Below are 18,756 nucleotides of genomic sequence, written 5' to 3' on the forward strand. Positions count from 1 at the left end.
CTAAACCCTTCTTATTCATATACCCATCTAGATGCCTTTTAAATACTGTAATTGTACCAGCCTCCAACACTTTGGCAGTTCATTCCATACACGCACCACCCTCTACATGGAAACGGTTGCCCTAACCAATGTCCTCCCAACTCCACTACTCAATGATCTAACCAATAAAGGAAAGCATACCAAACGCCGTCTCACTATCCTATCTACCTGCAATTCTATTTTCAAGGAACTATGAACCTGCACTCCAAGGTCTCTTTGTTCAGCAACACTTAGCAGGACCTTACCATTAAGTGTATAAGTCATGCTCTGATTTGCTTTTCCAAAATGCAGCACCTCACATTTATCTGAATTAAACTCCATCTGCCCCTCCTCAGCCCATTGGCCCATCTGATCAAGGTCCCGTTGTACTCTGAGGTAACCACCTTCGCTGTCCACTACACCTCCAATTTTGGTGTCATTTGCAAACTTACTAACTATACCTCTTATGTTCACATCAAATCATTTATATAAATGACATAACTTAGTGGATCTAGCGCTGATCCTTGTGGCACATCACTGGTCACAGGCCTCCAATCTGAAAAGCAACCTTCCACTACCCTCTGTCTTCTACCTTTGAGCCAGTGCTGTATCCAAATGGCTAGTTCTCCATGTATTCCATGAGATCTAACCTTGCTAACCAGTTTCCCATGGAGAACCTTGTCGAACACCTTACTGAAGTATATTGCTGTGCCTTCATCAATCCTCTTTATTACTTTTCAAAAAATTCAATCAAGTTTGTGAGACATGATTTCCCACGCACAAAGCTATGCTAACCGTCACTAATCAGTCCTTGTCTTTCCAAATACATATATCTTCTGTCCCTCAGGATTCCCTCCAGCAACTTGCCCACCACCAATGTCAGGCTCAACAGTCTATAGTTCCCTGGCTTCTCCTTACCACCTTTCTTAAACAGTGGTACCATGTTAGCATTCGTCGAGTCTTCCAGCACCTCATCTGTGACCATTGATACAAATACCTCTGCAAGGGGCCCAGCAATCACTTCCCTAGCTTCCCACAGAGTTCTAGGGTACACCTGATCAGCTCCTGGGTATTAAAAATGTGTTGCTGGAAAAGCGCAGCAGGTCAGGCAGCATCCAAGGAGAAGGAGAATCGACATTTCGGGCATAAGCTCTCCTGGATATATCTACTTTTATGCATTTCAAGACATCCAGCACCACCACCTCTGTAATTTGGACATTTTTCAAGATGTCACCATCTTTTTCCCCCACATTCTATATCTCCTCTATCCTTTTCCACAGTAAACACTGGTGCAAAATACTCGTTTAGTATCTTTCCCCCATCTGTGGCTCCACACATAGGCTGCCATGGTGATCTTTGAGGGGTCCTATTCTCTCCAGAATTATCTTTTTGTCCTTAATATATTTATAAAAACCTTTGGATTCTCCTTAATCCTATTTGCCAAAGCTATCTCATGTCCCCTTTTTGCCCTCCTGATTTCCCTCTTAAGTATGCTCCTACTGCCTTTATACTCTTATGAGGATTCCCTCAATCTGTCCTGTCTATACCAGACATATGCTTCCTTCTTTTTAATCAACCCCTCAGTTTCTCTAGTCATCCAGCTTTCCCTACACCCACCAGCCTTTCTTTTCCTCCCTTAGTACAGTAATGCTATCCCTAATCAAAAACGCTACTCTCCCTCCTCCCTTGCCCCTCCTTTCTATCCTTCCTTATAGCATTTGTATCCTGCCAGTCCTGTCAATCCTTGAGCCATGTTTCTGTAATTGCTATGATAACCCAGTCACATGTTCCTAGCCATGCCCTGAGTTCATCTGCCTTCCCTGTTAGGCCTCTCACTTTGAAGTAAATGCAGTTTAATTTATCAGTCCTACCTTGTTTTCTGCTTTGGTGAATATATGGAATGAGCTGCCAGAGGAGGTAGTGGAGGCTGGCACAATTACAGCATTTGAAGGGCATCTGGATGGGTATTTGAATAGGAAAGGTTTAGAGGGATCCGAGCCAAGTGCTGGAAAATGGGACTAGATTAGGTTAGGATATCTGGTCAGCATGGATGAGTTGGACCAAAGGGTCTGTTTCTGTGTTGTACGTCTCTGTCTCCATGGTTGAATTCCTACATGTATAGGATTACACTCCAGCAACAGTTTTAGACCAGTTCTTATCAAAGTCAAAATGATGTACCTCCTCACCCTTCTCATCTTCGGTTTTGACATAGGATGACCACACCATTGTTTTCCAATGCAATCTATCAACATCTTGTAGACTAAAATTGCTCTCATCTGATTCCACTCTTGTGTACTGATTCCAAGTCAAAGAATCATCTCCAATAGCTTCTCTTTTCACTCGTCTGCCATTACCATTGGTGTTCAATGAGTATTAATCCTTGGCTCCCTTGTTTTTCTAATTCACAAGTTGCTCACCAGAGTTACTGGAAACAAGAAACGTGGAGTTGGAACATCGTGAAGAATTTTGGAGAGTAAATTAAGGGTGGAAATGATGCACTGGCTCTCAAAGGTAGAGATGGCTAAGGAAAAGCAAATTTGAATGATGGATAGGCAGTATTTGAGGAAGGACATCTGTTAACAGGATTAGCTATGGGAGCAGGAAGGTCTCTTGCCTGCATGAATGTTTTCTTATCTTAAAAGCACTATAGAAATAAAAGATTGTTTTGGGGCAAATGTTCAAAAGTAAAACTCACATTTATGTTGCACCTGAGTATCGCTGCAGCATTTGAACAGCTTTATGTGCACAATCAATTACTTTGAAGTATATTTGTAGTAAACAAATGAAACAGACATTTTGAATTAAATGAGCTGCGAGAAGAATGGCAATTAATTATTTTTTGTTGAATGAAGATAACTTGTTAATAATTTGGAGTATGTTTGACCTTAAATCTGTGCTTGAGCAGGCAGTGGGACCTTGGTTTCTTGTTTCATCCAAAGGCTGACATTCCTAAAGAACTGCAGTGTTGTCTCTCAGAATGGGCTTTAAACAGACAGCAAGTGATACAGTGGGTTATGACAGGAAGAAGAATAAAATATTATAATTGCAAAGTGCAAGAGCTTTGTACAGGTCTTTTATTCTGTTCAGGTCATTTAGATAGAAAACTCACTTTATTATCTGGCAAGCAGAATCTCTTGAAAACAAGTATGCCTGCTGCTGAAAAATAATATATTAGGCAATTTCATTGTGGCGGAAGTGAGAGATTTTGAACCTGGTCTACACGATTGTGTGCTGAATATGCAAAGCTGACATTATTCGAAACAGTGAGTTTAAATGAAGTAGGTTAGGATGTAAGGTTAAACATTTGCAGCTCATTCCTGATATGCTGCTTGTAGTTGTTTGTATACATATCCAAACAATAGCACGACCTGTGTCTAAGTAAAATAACTTACTGTGTTGAGTTGTTTGGTACTGATACACTAATGGGTTTGCAGGATGCTTAAAGGCCTCAATAAAGGCTAAATAAATTTGACCACCACATCATGAAAATTACACTGTTCAATAATAAAACACGGCAAGTATGTAAGTGTCTGTCTGAGGAATGATCAACAATGATGAGGGAATTGAATAAAAAAGGCTTGCATTTATACATGATCTTGGTATGTTGCAATGCTTTCTTGCCAGTTAAATTTTGAAGTTATTATTGTAATATAGGCAAAATGTCAGTTTTGATTGAGTTAATCAGCCTTGCTCAACTTTTTTTGCACAGAGAAACAGGTTCATATATTGTTTCCCTAAGATGACATGAAAAAAATCTTGTGTAATGAAAATGGACTTGCTAGGCTATTTTAGAATGCTGTTGTGGGGAGTTGTGGATAGTGACGAAGAATGTTGTAGGTTACAGAGAGACATAGATAAACTGCAGAGCTGGGTTGAGAGGTGGCAAATGGAGTTTAATGCAGACAAGTGTGAGGTGATTCACTTTGGAAGGAGTACCATTAGCCCAGTATGCAGAATACTGGGCTAATGGTAAGATTCTTGGTAGTGTAGATGAGCAGAGAGATCTCACTGTCCAGGTACATAGATTTTTGAAAGTTGCCACCCAAGTTGATAGGGTTGTTAAGAAGGCATAGTGTGTTAGCTTTTATTGGTAGAGGGATTGAGTTTTGGAACCATAAGATCATGCTGCAGCTGTATGAATGTTTGGTGTGGCCACACTTGGAGTATTACGTACAGTTCTAGTCACCGCATTATAGGAAGGATGTGGAAGCCTTGGAAAGGGTTCAGAGGAGATTTACTCGGACGTTGCCTGGTATGGAGGGAAGGTCCTACAAGGAAAGGCTGAGGGACTTGAGGCTGTTTTCGTTAGAGGGTAAAGGTTGAGAGGTGGCTTACTTGAGACATATAATTAGAGGGTTAGATAGGTTGGACAGTAAGACCCTTTTTCCTTGGATGGTGATGGCTAGCACAAGGGGACATAACCTTAAATTGAGGGGGGATAGACATTGGTCAGCTGTCAGACGTAGTTTCTTTACTCAACTTAGTAGGGGCATAGAATGCACTGCCTACAACAGTAGTAAACTTGCCAACTGTAAAGGCGTTTAAATGGTCATTGGATAGGCATATGGATGAAAATGGAATAGTGTAGGCTAGATGGGCTTCAAATTGGTTCCACAGATTGGCGCAACATCGAGGGCCGAAGGGCCTGTACTGCACTGTATTGTTCTATGTTCTAATTGATAACCATGCACGCTGCTGTGGGTCCAAAGTCATATGTAAGTTAGACCAGATGAGAGTAAATTTCCTTCCTTAAAGGGCATTTATGAACCTGATGGGCTTTTACAACGGTTGATCATTTCGTGGTCACTGTACTGAGACTGTTTCAATTCCAGATTTTTAAAAATTTTTCTATTTCCATTTTGTGTTCTTTAAGGACAGTATTGGGCTTTGCTTTGATACACTTGATTAGAGTATACTAATGTTGTTCCCTTGTTTAAGAAGGGGAGTCTGGACAACCCTGGTAATTATAGGCCAGTGAGCCTTCAGTTTTGGGTAAGGCATTGGAAAATGTTATGAGAGAGAGGATTTATAATCATCTGAAAAGGCATAATTTGATTAGGGATGGTCAACACAGTTTTGTGAAGCGTAGGTCATGCCTAATTAACCTTATTGAGTTCTTCGAAAAGGTGACTAAACAAGTGGATGAAGGTAAAGCGGTTGATGCGGTGTATAGTAAGGTGTTTGATAAGGTTCCACATGGTAGGCCATTACACAAAATATAGAGTTTCAGGATTGAAGGTGATATAACGGTTTGGATCAGAAATTGGCTAGCTGAAAGAAGGTGGTGGTTGATGGGGAAATGTTCATCCTGGAACTCAGTTACCAGTGGTGTGCCGCAAGGATCTGTTTTGGGGCCACTGCTGTTTGTCATTTTTAGTAATGATCTGGAGGTGGATGAACAGAGAGATCTGTGTCCAGGTGCATAAATCCCTGAAAGTTGCCAACCAGATTGATAGGGTTGTTAAGAAGGCATGTGGTGTGTTACCGTTTATTGGTAGGGGAATTGAGTTTCGGAGCCATGAGGTCATGCTTCAGCTATACAAGACACTGGTAAGGCTGCACCTAGAGTATTGTGTACAGTTCTGATCACCACATTATAGGAAGGATGTGGAAGCTTTGGAAAGGGTTCAGAGGAGATTGAGTAGGATGCTGCCTGGTATGGAACGAATGTCTTATGAGGAAAGGCTGAGGGAACTGAGACTATTTTCAATGGAGAGAAGAAGGTTAAGAGATGACTTAATTGAGACAAAAGATAATCAGCATGTTAGATAGTGAGAGCGTCAGTCTTTAGCCCCATTTGTTTCCCTAGCACTTTTTCTCTAGTGATAGGTATTCTATTAATTTCCTTGCCTATTTTTGCTCCTTAATTGTTTAGTAACTTTAGAATGTTATTAATGTCATCTTCTGTGAAGATTGTTGCAAAGAATTTACACCACTCTTCTGCTATTATTACTTCTCCAGACTCCTCCTCTGAGGAGATTTTGTTTATTTTGGGTTTCTCTTTTTTTTATACAATTAAAGAGCTTTTGCTGTCAATCTTAATATCGCTTGCAAGTTTACCTTCTAAGTTTATTTTCATTTTTTTGGGTCACCCCTTGTTGGCCTTTATAACTTACCCAATCCTCTTACTTACCACTAATTTTTGCCACGTTGTATGTTTTTCTTCTTTCAATTTGATGCTATCCTTAACTTTTTCTTGTTTAAAAACGGTTGACTTATCTCGTTCCTAGAATCCTCCTTCCTCATTGGAACATACCGTTAGTGTGAGCATGAACCAAGCTAATTTAATCTTTTGATGAGTGTATATGAATCAGGAGGAGAAAGTGAGGTCTGCAGATGCTGGAATTGGGAGAATGGGATGGCGTTTTTACAGGGGGCAGGATGGGAGGAGGTGTAGTCCAGGTAGCTGTGGGAGTCGGTCGGTTTGTAGTAGACCGTATATGAATCAGGAGCAGAAGTAGACCATTTGTGTTTTGAACCAGTTGTTTTGATTTCCATATCCTCTGAACCTTTTAGATTCTTGTTAGACAGGGAATCAGCTACCTGTACTTCATACACACTGCTGCAACTGTGCACAGGTTATGGAGGTAATAATTGTTTATGATGTTGGATGAGGTGTCATGTGTACAAGGACTTTCAAAAACTGATGAAGTGCCACATAATCAGCTTACCACAATTTCGATCCCCATCAAATAAAAGAAGCAAGGGCAATGTAGGTGCCAGGTTGGTTGAGTGACAGGAAGCAGTAATGATGATGGGTTCTTTTTAGACTGAAGGAAAATGCATAGTGGGATTGCCCACGGGCCAGTAATAAGACTGGTGCTTTCCTTTATCTTGCTTAATAACCTAGACTTAATGTTAAACTTTCAAAATGATGGAAAACTTAGATTATCGCAAACTGAGGAGGATAGTGATAAGCTTCAAGAGTATATCAATTGGATTGACCCTTGATGGAGGGGATGTAATGCAGAAAAGGATGAAGTGAATCATTTGGTAGATAACATTTGGGAAGGCAATAAAAATTAAAGGCTGCAGTCCTAAGCTGTACAGCAATAGATCTGGAAGATATGTTAGCACAAATTCTTAGGGTGGACTGAGAAATTTGTTAAAAGAGCTTTAGGGATACTGTGTTTTATCAGCAGAGGATTTTAAAAAAAAAACTTGATCATCCTCAGCTGATGGTGTCCAAATCTAGGTGTCCACATGTTAATAAAGATATGAAAACTTCGGGTAGTGCAGAAAAGATTTGTGAGAATAGTTCCAGCAATGAAGGAATTCTATTAAATGTATAGATTCAAAAAAGTAGGGTTACTTGGCTTTTATTTTGCAGTAGAGAAGGTATAGAGGAGTTTTCAAGAAGGTTTTAAAATAGGAGTGAGTCCAGGTGGAGCAAATAGGGAGAAACCTTCCACTGATGAGCAGAGTCAAAAACCAGAAGACATTGCCATCAAGCGAATACACAAGAACTAAGGGTGATAACCAACAGTGACTGGAGGGAAAGCATAAGTGGTTGGGATCTGGAATGCATTGCCTGAGAATATGGTGGAGGCAGATTCCAGGGGAAGGGATGTCATAATGCTATTGCCATTGGGTCAGTGATCTAGGTAGCGTTGTGGTGACCTGAGTTTGAATCTCATCATGGCAAGTGACAGAACTTAATTCTTTTAAAAATAAAACTGGAGGTTAAAAGCCTAATCATGGCTGTGAAACTATGGTCAATTGTTGTAAAAACCCATCCTTTAGGGAGGGTAATCTCTCATCTATATCTAGCCATGTGACTCCAGATCCAAAACTATGTTGGCTCTTAACTGTCCCCTGGATGAAAAGGGTTTGGCAACAAATTTTGACCCAGCCAGTGGTGTCCATATCTCATAAAAATTTCTTAAGCACCTACAGGAGAAAATTTGCAGTTGACGAATGGGACGAAATGATTTGCTCTTGCACAGACCCTGCATGGATACAATTGGCGACTAGACTCCTTCCATGATGTAACTGCTTTGAGAATGTCAAAGCACATAATTCTAAGAGACCTTATTTATTGGAATAACTTATTAGCTGAATCGGCTGTTGCCTTGCAAGCGAATGTCTGCTCAAGTCAGGTGTGACTGGTGTATTGTGCACAAAAGAATCTATCTGCTGAAACTTGTGTTCTTCTTTTAGACCTGGCAGTCCACTATCTTGGTGGTGTCGCACGATCGCAACTTCCTAAATGCTGTGGCGACCGACATTGTTCACTTGCACTCTCAGCGCCTGGAAACCTATCGGGGTGACTATGAGAACTTTGTAAAGACCAAAGAGGAAAGATTGAAAAACCAGCAGCGCGAGTATGAAGCTCAGCAGCAGTACAGAGAGCACATACAGGTATGTATTCACCCTAGCTGGCAAGGAATCAGAGGGCAACTGGCTTTGAGTTTCCTTCAGATTTATGCCCAGAGACCCACCTAAGCAATGCACGAACTTGTTAAGACCATGAAACGTAGAAGCAGAAGTAGGCCATTCTGCCCATCAAGTCTACTTTGCTATCGAATAAGACCATGAGTGATCTGATAATCCTCAACTTTCCTTTCCTTCCCTTTCCCCACAACACTTGATTCCTTTAGTAATTAAAAATCTATCCATCTCAGTCTATCCTTCTTAATGACCCAGCCTCAGCAGTTCTCTGTGGTAAAGAATTCCATAAATCCACTACCCTTTGAGAGGAGAAGTTCCTCCTGAGTCGTGTAGATCCACACCACAGAAAAGGCTGTTCATTCCATCAAGTCTGTGCCAGTCAAACCAACCACCAAACTGTCCTAATCCCATTTTCCAACACTTGTATTCCTTGGCATTATAAGTGTGCATCTATTGAGGGTTCCTGCCTCCAACTTTACAGACAGTGAATTCCACATTCCTACCATCCTCAAAATGAAAAGCTTTTTCCTCAGACCTTTCTAAACTTCCTGTCCCTCGCCTTAAATTATTGCCTCTTGGTCATGTCATAGAATCCCTACAGGTCCTTCGGCCCAACAAGTCCACACTCGCCCTCTGAAGAGTAACCCATCCAGACCCATTCCCCTACATTTTAGCCCTGACTAATGCACCCAACTACACATCCCTGAACACTATGGACAATTTAGCACGGCTAATTCACTTAACCTACACATCTTTGGATTTTGGGAGCAAAACGGAGCACCAGGAGGAAACGCAGATATGGGAAGAATGTGCAAACTCCACAAAGACAGTTGCATAAGACTGGCATCGAACCCGGGTTCCTGGCGTTGTGAGGCAGCAGTGCTAACCACTGAGCCACTGTGCTGCCCGTTGATTAGGGAAGGGACATAGAATACAAAGTTATGGGCGAAATGGTTGAAAAAAGGATTAGGACAGTTTGGTGGTTGGTTTTGACCGGCACAGACTTGATGGGTTGAACACCTTTTCTGTGGTATGGATCTATATGATTCAGGAGGAATTTCTCCTCTCAAAGGGTAGTGAATTGGTGGAGTTCTTTACCACACAAAACTGCTGAGTCTGGGTGATTGGTCATTGATCCTTCCTCAAAGGCAAAAGTTTCTTCATTTGTACCCTGTCTATGCCACTCATAATTTTTTACATCTCAATCATGTCCTGTCCCAATTTCCTCTATTCTAAGGGGAAGAAAACCCCAGTCTATCCAATCTCTCTTCATAATTGAAACTCTCCCACCCAGGAAACTCTCCCATCCTGGTAAGTCTCCTCTGCACACTCTGCAGTACTATCACATAATCTATGTCTTAAATGAGTGTGCCCTTAGAGATTATGGCCTCTGGTCTGAGGTACTCACAGAAGGAGAAACACCTCTCAGTGTCAAGTCTCCGAAAAAAAATCTTTTTCTGTTTCTGAAAATCATGTTTTTAAGATTGTATCTTTTTGAGCTGACTAATTTTTCAACATTTTTTATTTATCCTCTTTGAGGTGGTTCTGTTTTCTATCTTGAACATATCTTTATTGCTTCATTGTTTCCTCAGTTGCAGTTTCTTAAAATGTGGTGTAGCTGAGGTATATGACAGGGTGGGCTGTGATTGAAAGTTCTTATTGAGATTGGAGCATGGATGTCATCTTAACCTGCAGAAATTCAAGTCTATTGTATGGAGCAATGTCATCTTGTAACTTTTTTTTCTTACAAAATATCTCCCTGTTATTATTTGAGTATCCCAATGTGATGCTGGCTTGTACATACTGCATAAGCCCAGGTACATCCCTCAGTTCTATTGTATTGGCCAATCTTACTTTGCATAAACAACTCATATAATAAATTGCCCACAGTGACTTTTGCCCTGTGCAAGTGGAATAGAATGGTCAGCTCCTGATCACTACCAAGGAGATGCAGCTAAAAGGTTTGGATGACAGGATCAAACCTCCCACCTGTAACACCAGTCACCTTTCAACTTGTTTTTTCTCTCACACCTCCCACTCCCACTCCATTCTTGAATAGCTTGGTGACGGTTGATGGTGAGTTCAATATATCAAAAAGCACCTGTTGGATTGTAATCCAGTCAAAACTTTTGAAGGGGAAAAAAATAGGTGGTTTGCTGTACATTTCTTTCACATTTTGATTTATTTCCTTTTCATCTTCATTCCTGTGTGATTCTAATGTGTGAAACTCTGCCTCAGCAATCTTACAGATAATTTAATTGCAGCACTGAATTGTGGGATTTGCTGGGAACAGTACAGTCAATCGTGTCAAGTTGATGTAGAACCTTCATTAATTTTTCTATGCCATAATGATCTAATATTTACTCTTGGGGCCAATGCCAAAAGAATTACTGATCTTCATAATTTGAAATCTAACTGATCTGTAAAACTTAAGCAATGCAGTACTGGTGAGTACAGGTCTGTCACTATAAAATCAAGGTGCAATGCTCCTGGGGACAGACTATTATTGTATAACAATGGGGTACAGTACTGGTGGGAATGGGTCTGTCGCTGTATAACACTGGATTGCAGTACTACTGAGATCAAGTCTGTCACTGTATAACGCTGAGTTGTAGTATTTGAGGACAAATCTGTCACTGTATATCACTGGGGATACAATATTGTTGGGTTCAGGTCTGTCGTGGCACTTTTCAGAATAAAATGATTCAGTGCTTCGATATGGAGAAATTATTCCCTCTGGTGGTGAATCCATTGTTAAAAATAAAACACAATTCTAGAGTTAGTCATTCATGAAGTACCTTTCCGACAAGTGATGTTGGGAATCTGGAGTGCTCCCCTTGACACTTGCTGGGTGTGTGGGCGGTGCCTTGATTGAAATTTTCATGAGTATCAATGGGTATAGGGAGCAAGTTGGATTTGTGGACTGAGGTACAGATCAGCATGGAATAGAATAGAATCCCTACCGTGTATGGAAATAGGCCATTTGGCCCAATGAGTCCATACCAACTCTCTGAACAACATCCCGTCCAGACCCATTACTCTATCCTGTCCCTGTAACCCTGCATTTCCCATTGCATATGCCTGAACACACTGGATTATTTAGCATGGACAATCCACCTAACTTGCACATCCATGGACTGTGGGAGGAAACTGGAGCACCCGGCAGAAACACACGCAGACATTGAGAACGTGCAAACCCCACACAGACAGTTGCCTGAGGGTGGAATCGAACCCAGGTTCCTCGCATTGAGGCAGCAATGCTAACCACTGAGCCACCATGTCGCCCTATTTGAATGGTGGAATAAACTCTGAGCTCCAGAGTGTTCCTGTTCCTGTCCTGAGAGCCTGAGAATATTTGTGAGCTCAAGGAGTTTAAGTTTGGTTTTAATTGTCTCATCTTTTTGAACCTGTTAGGTGTTCATAGACAGATTCCGATACAATGCCAACAGAGCTTCTCAAGTACAGAGCAAGTTGAAACTGCTGGAGAAACTGTAAGTATTGGCTGCTCTGGTAATGAATGTCAGAAAGACTGTTTAAGAATATGGCACTGTGGGTGAATATTCATGCTTATAGTTCTTTACACCTGAAGCAGTTGAAATGAAAAGTTAGTTGTTTGCAACTTGAGATTAGTAAGATTCACATGTATTTTGAAGGACTAATTTATGAAGCACACTAGGTGCTATAATAAAAACAAATTACTGGAGATTCTGGAGATTTGAAATAAAAACAAAGTGCTGTCGAGCTTGACAGATGTGGCAGCATCTGTAGACAGAAAAACAATTAATATTTTATCCAGTATAACCCCACATAATGGATATTGCTGCACTGGTCTATTGCTTCAATGGAATGATCACAGTTCTGTGGTTGAGGCAAAGTTTATGTAATGTTATCCTTATTTAATTAACCATATTGAAGGGCAATTAGTTCATATACTGACATTGAAATTTTTTTTGTCCAATTTATAAATAAAATCCTTTGAATTGCTAATCTCGATTCTATTGTGCAGGGAATAATCTTTATTTTGTGCTACTGGGGGAGGATATGTTGCAGAGCCATTGTAAAGCAGCCTACATTTCTTATAACTTCTGATACCCACTCTAAACTCAGGTCAGCTGTGTACCAGATTGCAGTAGAGCCAGACTGTATTCTATCAGCAAAAGATTTCCAGAGGTATCTTCTGAGGATATACAATCCAATTCAATGACAGCAGGTGGAATGAAATGTTGTCTGTGCTCTTTTACTGGAGTGAGTCCTTAATCTAATGGTAGTTATCCTACAGTCAGATGATACAAGGTACAAGCCCTACTTCAGTGGTGAAGGGGAATGTTGCCTGAAATGCTAAATACTTTGTCCAAGACTGTGTGCTATGTCATAGTATTCTGTGCTCACAGCGTAATAGTGCTGGGCTTATATTTCCCTCCTGTACAACTTTACCAACTTGTTTGCAATCTCTATAGATGCTGGAATTCACTCTCGAAGAGCACAAATAAGAATACTTGCAACAACAGCAGCTCAGAAGCAACTCCTTAACACCGTCTCAATGTCAGTTAGATTTTTTTAGATTAGATTCCTTATAGTGTGGAAACAGGCCCTTCGGCCCAACCAATCCACACCGACCCTCCGAGGAGTAACCCACCCAGACCCATTTCCCTCTGACTACTGCACCTAACACTATGGGCAATTTAGCATGACCAATCCACCTGACGTACACATCTTTGGACTGTGGGAGGAAACCGGAGCACCTGGAGGAAACCCATGCAGACAGGGGGAGAATGTACAAACTCCACTTGAACAATAAATGCTGACTTTGCCCCTGGCACCCACATCCTAAAAGTGAATGCAAATGGATTTAATCTAGTATTCTGTTTGAATATTTTGGCAGTATAAATTGCTGATCTATGGCAAGGTTTGCTTCAACTGTTATGACGCAACAGTTGAAGCAAGCATCTTAAACAAGGATATTTTGTAGTTTTCCTTTTTTCTCATTTTGTTTCCCTATAATAATCCATCTCAAACCAAAAGAAAGAAATTTTAAACCTTGAAATTATTTTCATAAGTTGCAGTGTTTAAAATTTGATAGTTAAAATTCAAGTTTTGCAATTTATTAAGAATGTACGTGATATAATTTGTACATTCGGATTGAAGTTCCAAACTACAAAATGCTGGAGGTGATCAGAGAATATAAGGAGGGCAGATTATTGTTTGAGGTGGAATCTCTGATTATCTTAAAGGATCCACCTTCACTTCTAATCTGGCTTTTCTTTTGAGACTTTGTCCTGTCGTGAATGTCTAGATTTAATTTTGCAATTTGTATTTGAGTTATTTAATTGTTCTTCACGCATCTTAAATTTCTCTCCATTGTTTCATTCCTTCAGGCCAGAGCTGAAACCTCTTGAAAAGGAGCTAGAGGTGACTCTAAGGTTAGTTTGGCACAATGAACTCATGGAATGATGCAACATAGGAGGTCATTGCGCTTACAGTGGGGCTTTTCAAAATTCACTCCTAATACTTGTTAAAGCTGATACATTGGGTGAAAATTAAGACCCAGCTTCCTGTATGGCAGGCAAGAATTGAACCACTAATGTCTGCAAGTTGGCTTCACACATGAATCTCAGATGGCATAGGTTATTTATGTACTTCATTTGCAAAGAGCAAAATTGAATGCTTGCATAGAGCATATTGCAGCAACTGAGTCAGGCTTTTTACAGCACTGAAAGAGGTCTTTCAGTATATTGTGTCTGTGCTCGTTCATCTATTCAGATCCTATTTTCCAGCACTTGGCCTGCAACCTTGCATGCTACAGCATTTCAAGTGTTGTTCTCCATAGTTCTTTAATGTCTTGAGGCTACATCTTGGAACATCTCTTCCACGCCCCCTCTAGTGCAATCATGCCCTTCCAATAGTATGGTTACTAGAACTGCATACAGTACTTGGAGAACTTGGGTTTCCAGCACCAAGTACAAACTAACCAGGCACTAATATTGTGAGAAACAGCTAAGATTAGTCAGTTAGTCATGGGAAGGAAAGTCGGGGGTTGGCGGAGGGGGTTTGTTGAGGAGAATTAATTTTCAAAATAAATGATCAAGGAAGGGCATGTTGTATAGAACGGGCTGTGATGACTGGGTTCGGTTCTGTGAATGCAGTACTTAAGAGATGTAGTTGGGAATTAAGAATATAATGAGCAGGTGTGTTGGTGGGGTTGAAATCTGTTTTGAAAGGTGCAGTTGGTAGAACTGAACAACTTTTCTTGTTACCAAAAAGTCTTATGTTCATAATGCCATAGTATAGTAAAGCACTGAGTTGTACTCTGTTCAATCACCGTGTGGGACATGGCATATTTTTCCTAAAGCTTTGAAAAAAGTGAAGGAAAACAGAATAGGACATGTTATTTTTAATTTACTTTTTTTTTCTCTCCCACAATGTAAAGTATTGCACTTAAACTATGTTAGTGATTTGACACTCTGTGTTCTCTATGTGCACTGAGATTCTGCGATTGTGTTCCTTCACAGGTTTCCAGACAACTTCGAGAAGTTGTCCCCTCCAATATTGCAGCTAACTGAAGTGGACTTCAGCTATACCCCTGAGCATCGCATTTTCATAAATCTTTCCGTGTCAGCTGACCAGGACTCCCGGATTTGCATTGTATGTATGGTTTTTGTCTTATTTTATGTCCATCTTAAAATTTGTATTTTTTACTTGACGAAGGATAGCATTTGCCTTTTGGTTTGAATGTCCATTCTTCTCCTGGAGCCAAATGTCTGCAAACTGTTCACTGCATAAAGACAGAGCAGCTAATAGATATACATCTACAAACATGCATTCTGCCCTGGGTTCCCACTCTTTTCTTTAAGCCAGGCTAATGTTGCAGCTGCAATGATTGGCATCAGTTCCTCTGCACATAGTCCAAGTACCTGTTTCTGGCTGTTGTCCTGATTGAAGAATCAGTGCAGGAAAAGGCAAATGGTGGATGCAGTGATAATGACTAAGAATGTGATTCTTCCCAGAGTCAATAAGTATCTAGTAATGGCTATTTAGGCAGTGAACCAGAGAGTGACTAATATTTATAGAGAGGGTTGATTCTTTCAACATGAGGAAGAGAAGACAAAGATGTAAGTAAAGTATTGATGGGATTGCAACCATCTGTGAAGCAGGGAATGATAATTCGGGTATTTATTTTCTCAAAGCACTGTGGTCACAAAGGCAGGAGCTGCTTCAGTGGGTTTTGGACAGTACATATATCACGTGCAGTTATGCAACAAATGGTCCACAGAAGTTGCATGTTCAATATCTACTTCAGCAAACTTGCATTTAGTGCAATTTGCCCTCCTTCCTTCCAGACTGTTAAGTTTATTACTGTAAATTCTTTATATGCTGTTGGCAACCTCTAATCACCGCCTTCTGTCACAGGTTGGAGAGAACGGTGCTGGTAAAACAACGCTGTTAAAGATACTGCTCGGGGACCTGACGCCGAATCAGGGTATCAGACACGCCCATAGGTACAGTCTGTGGTAACATGGCAAACAAGAGAATCTAACCTTTGCTTTTTGACATGCAATAGCATTACCATTGCTGAATCACCCCCACCATCAACATCACGGGGGTTACCACTGATCAGAAACTGAACTAGACTAGCTGTGCAAATATTTGGCTATAAGAACAGGTCAGAGGCTTGAAATTCTGCAGAAAGTAACTCATCATTCAATTGTCCAAAGCCTGTCCACCATCTACAGGGTTCAACTTGGGAGTGTGATGAAATACTCCCCACTTGCTTGGACGAGTGCAACTCCAACAACACTTGAAGCTTGACACCATCCAGAACAAAGCAGTAGTCTTGATGGGCACATCTGCAAACATTCAACTCCCTCCCCCTCCAACACGGCAGTAGTGCTGTATACCTTCTGGAAGATGCACTGCAGACCTTCACCAAGGTCCTCAGACAACAGTTTCCAAAACCATGACCACTTCTGTCATGAAGGACAAGGGCGCAGATACATGTGAAAACCTCCACCTATAACTTCCTTGCAAAGTCACTACCATCCTGATTTGGACATAAATTGCTGTTCCTTCAGCTGGAACTGCCCTTCCTAATGGCATTGTGGGTCTACCTGCACCAAATGGAATGCAGCTCACCTCCACCCTTTTGAGCAACTAAGATGGACAATAAATGCCGACCCTATTTATTGACACTCGCATCCCATGAATACATAAAAATAAAACATCTTCAGCTGGTAGTAAAGGAGTTTAAAGGAGAAATATGAGATAAGTGCAGTGCTCAATCCATATCAATTAAATCCACCTTAACACCACTTGCATTGGTAGAATTATGCAGCAGAGGAGACTTTGCTCCTCTACAATTTGCATTGTCTGTGTAAGTTCTTTGAAAAAAGTTGTCAAATTAATTCCTCACTTTTCCCACACTCCTGTTGTTCTACCTTTTTCAAATATTTATATAATTGAAAGTTATAGTTGAATGTACTTGGCGCTTTTCATAGAGTGCATTCCTGATGCTAACAATTCACTGCAAAAAAAACCACCTCTGCCCATTCTCTCTCATCCCTTTGCCATTGCTTTGCTTGGAAAGCCACCTCAATATCTTTTATTCTACAAAGTCCTTCATAATTGTATACCTCTTCTTCGCTCTTTATAAGTCAAAATCATTCACCTTACTATGCTTTATCACATCTTTGAAATATCTCAATTGCTTGATATGTGAAAAATTACCTTATTCAATGTGCTGCAATTGTGAAAGGCAAGTGTGTGGTGGACCACAAAAAGACACCAATCTCAGCTGTCTAAAATTAAAAATGAGCCTCAAAGCTACAGTTCCTTGATTCAGTCGTGAGACTGAGCTGCATAAACCTGGAGGGTCCTTGACCTGTGCTGATTGCTGCAGCAACTTGAGTGGTTACTCAGTTGGGTTGTGTGGTGTTCCCCCCAAGCTCACTAAAATAACTGGAGTGTGCAAGTCTGTTGAAATTGTTTGAAAGCAGGACAGAACTCAACAGATGTCTTGATTTCATCCCAAACTCTGCTTCCTGTAACAAAGGGGAGAGTTTGGCATAATGCTAATGTCATTTGCTTAATATCATTGGACTAATAACCCACTATTGATTTAAAATCAATTAATTTTTAAAAATCTGGAGTAGAAGGCAAGACAGAGCAGTAATCTAACCATTCTTTGTTGTTGTGCTGAAGAAAGAACTTACTTTTCCTCCTTTAGAAGTCCCTCAGGTTCAAGGATAACTTGTTTCTACTGCAGAGGGAGGTTTCTGCAGTGGCTGAATAATCCAATCCTGAAACCACAGACTGTGTGCCACGAGTGGGGCAGGTGGATAGGGTGCTCTGGAGACTGTGCACTCTTCCTGCTTGCACTTTATTCAGTGACACTCAATGGTCAGCACTTTCAGAGCTGCTTCTCCAGTTTGTGTTCTAGAACAAGTGATTGTCACATATCGGTGGGAATTATGTATTTGTTTGGGGACGCTGTCAAGGTGTCCGTGTGGTGTTTCATACACCCTCCTAATGATTGCTAACCATTGCTGAGCTCGGAGTAGAGTATTTATTTAGATATTCTTGTGTCAGGTATACAGATTGTGTAATCTGCCTATTGCAGCTGGTCAATTTCTCGATACTAAGGATATTAGCCACTCACGTTGGTGTGCCTATCCTACCAATGGGTTTTCAGGATTCATATAGATCCATGTAGAAGAAGAAAAAGATTTGTAGGAAAGCTGTTTATGGGAATAAGGCAGGAAAGTAAAGTTGAGATTACCTGATCTCCTTGAATAACGCAGTGGACTCAATGGGCTGAAAGGCCTACTTCTACGTCTTATGGTTTTGATCAGAGTTTGGAAGAAAAAGAATGAGGAAGGATTTCACTGAAACATATAAATTTCTGTTGGGGCTAGATACTCAATGCATGGAAAATGTTTCCCCTGGCCTGGAACAAGGAGTCCGTCTCTGAATACAGTTTAGGACTGAGATGAGGAGAGATTTTTTTTTTACTCTGTGCTAAAGCTGTGAAATTCTGAACCACACAAGGTAGTAGAGGATAAATCACTGAATATATTTAAGAAAGAAATAGATTTTGAGACATGAAAGTATCAAAAGGAATGGGGAGAGTGGAAGTATAGCATTGAGATAGAGGATCATCCAAGATCATTCTGAAAGGCCGATTTCTCCTATTTTATATGTTTGTATGAAACGATCTTTAATTATTGTAGAAACATATCTAGTTCACTAATGCCCTCAAGGATGGCAGATTTCCTTCCCTAATCTGGTCTGGCCAAACTGATAGCAATGCAATTGACTCTTAATTGCCCTCTGAAATGGCTTTGCAAGTTCCTC

The 18,756-nt window shown here is 40.7% G+C and overlaps 1 protein-coding gene across 2 annotated transcripts in view; it reads left to right on the plus strand.

The window, feature by feature from the left end:
- abcf3 (ATP-binding cassette, sub-family F (GCN20), member 3) overlaps positions 1–18,756 on the plus strand; it is a 102,566-nt gene that overhangs the window by 64,486 nt on the left and 19,324 nt on the right. For both annotated transcript variants that reach the window (XM_043702561.1, XM_043702562.1), the window contains 5 exons: positions 8,179–8,379; positions 11,824–11,900; positions 13,785–13,829; positions 14,919–15,051; positions 15,817–15,905. In XM_043702561.1, the coding sequence (XP_043558496.1) occupies positions 8,179–8,379; positions 11,824–11,900; positions 13,785–13,829; positions 14,919–15,051; positions 15,817–15,905 (545 nt within the window). The remainder of the gene's footprint in view (positions 1–8,178; positions 8,380–11,823; positions 11,901–13,784; positions 13,830–14,918; positions 15,052–15,816; positions 15,906–18,756) is intronic.

The sequence above is a fragment of the Chiloscyllium plagiosum genome, chromosome 13 (genome assembly GCF_004010195.1).
Source record: "Chiloscyllium plagiosum isolate BGI_BamShark_2017 chromosome 13, ASM401019v2, whole genome shotgun sequence".
Lineage (NCBI taxonomy): Eukaryota > Metazoa > Chordata > Chondrichthyes > Orectolobiformes > Hemiscylliidae > Chiloscyllium > Chiloscyllium plagiosum.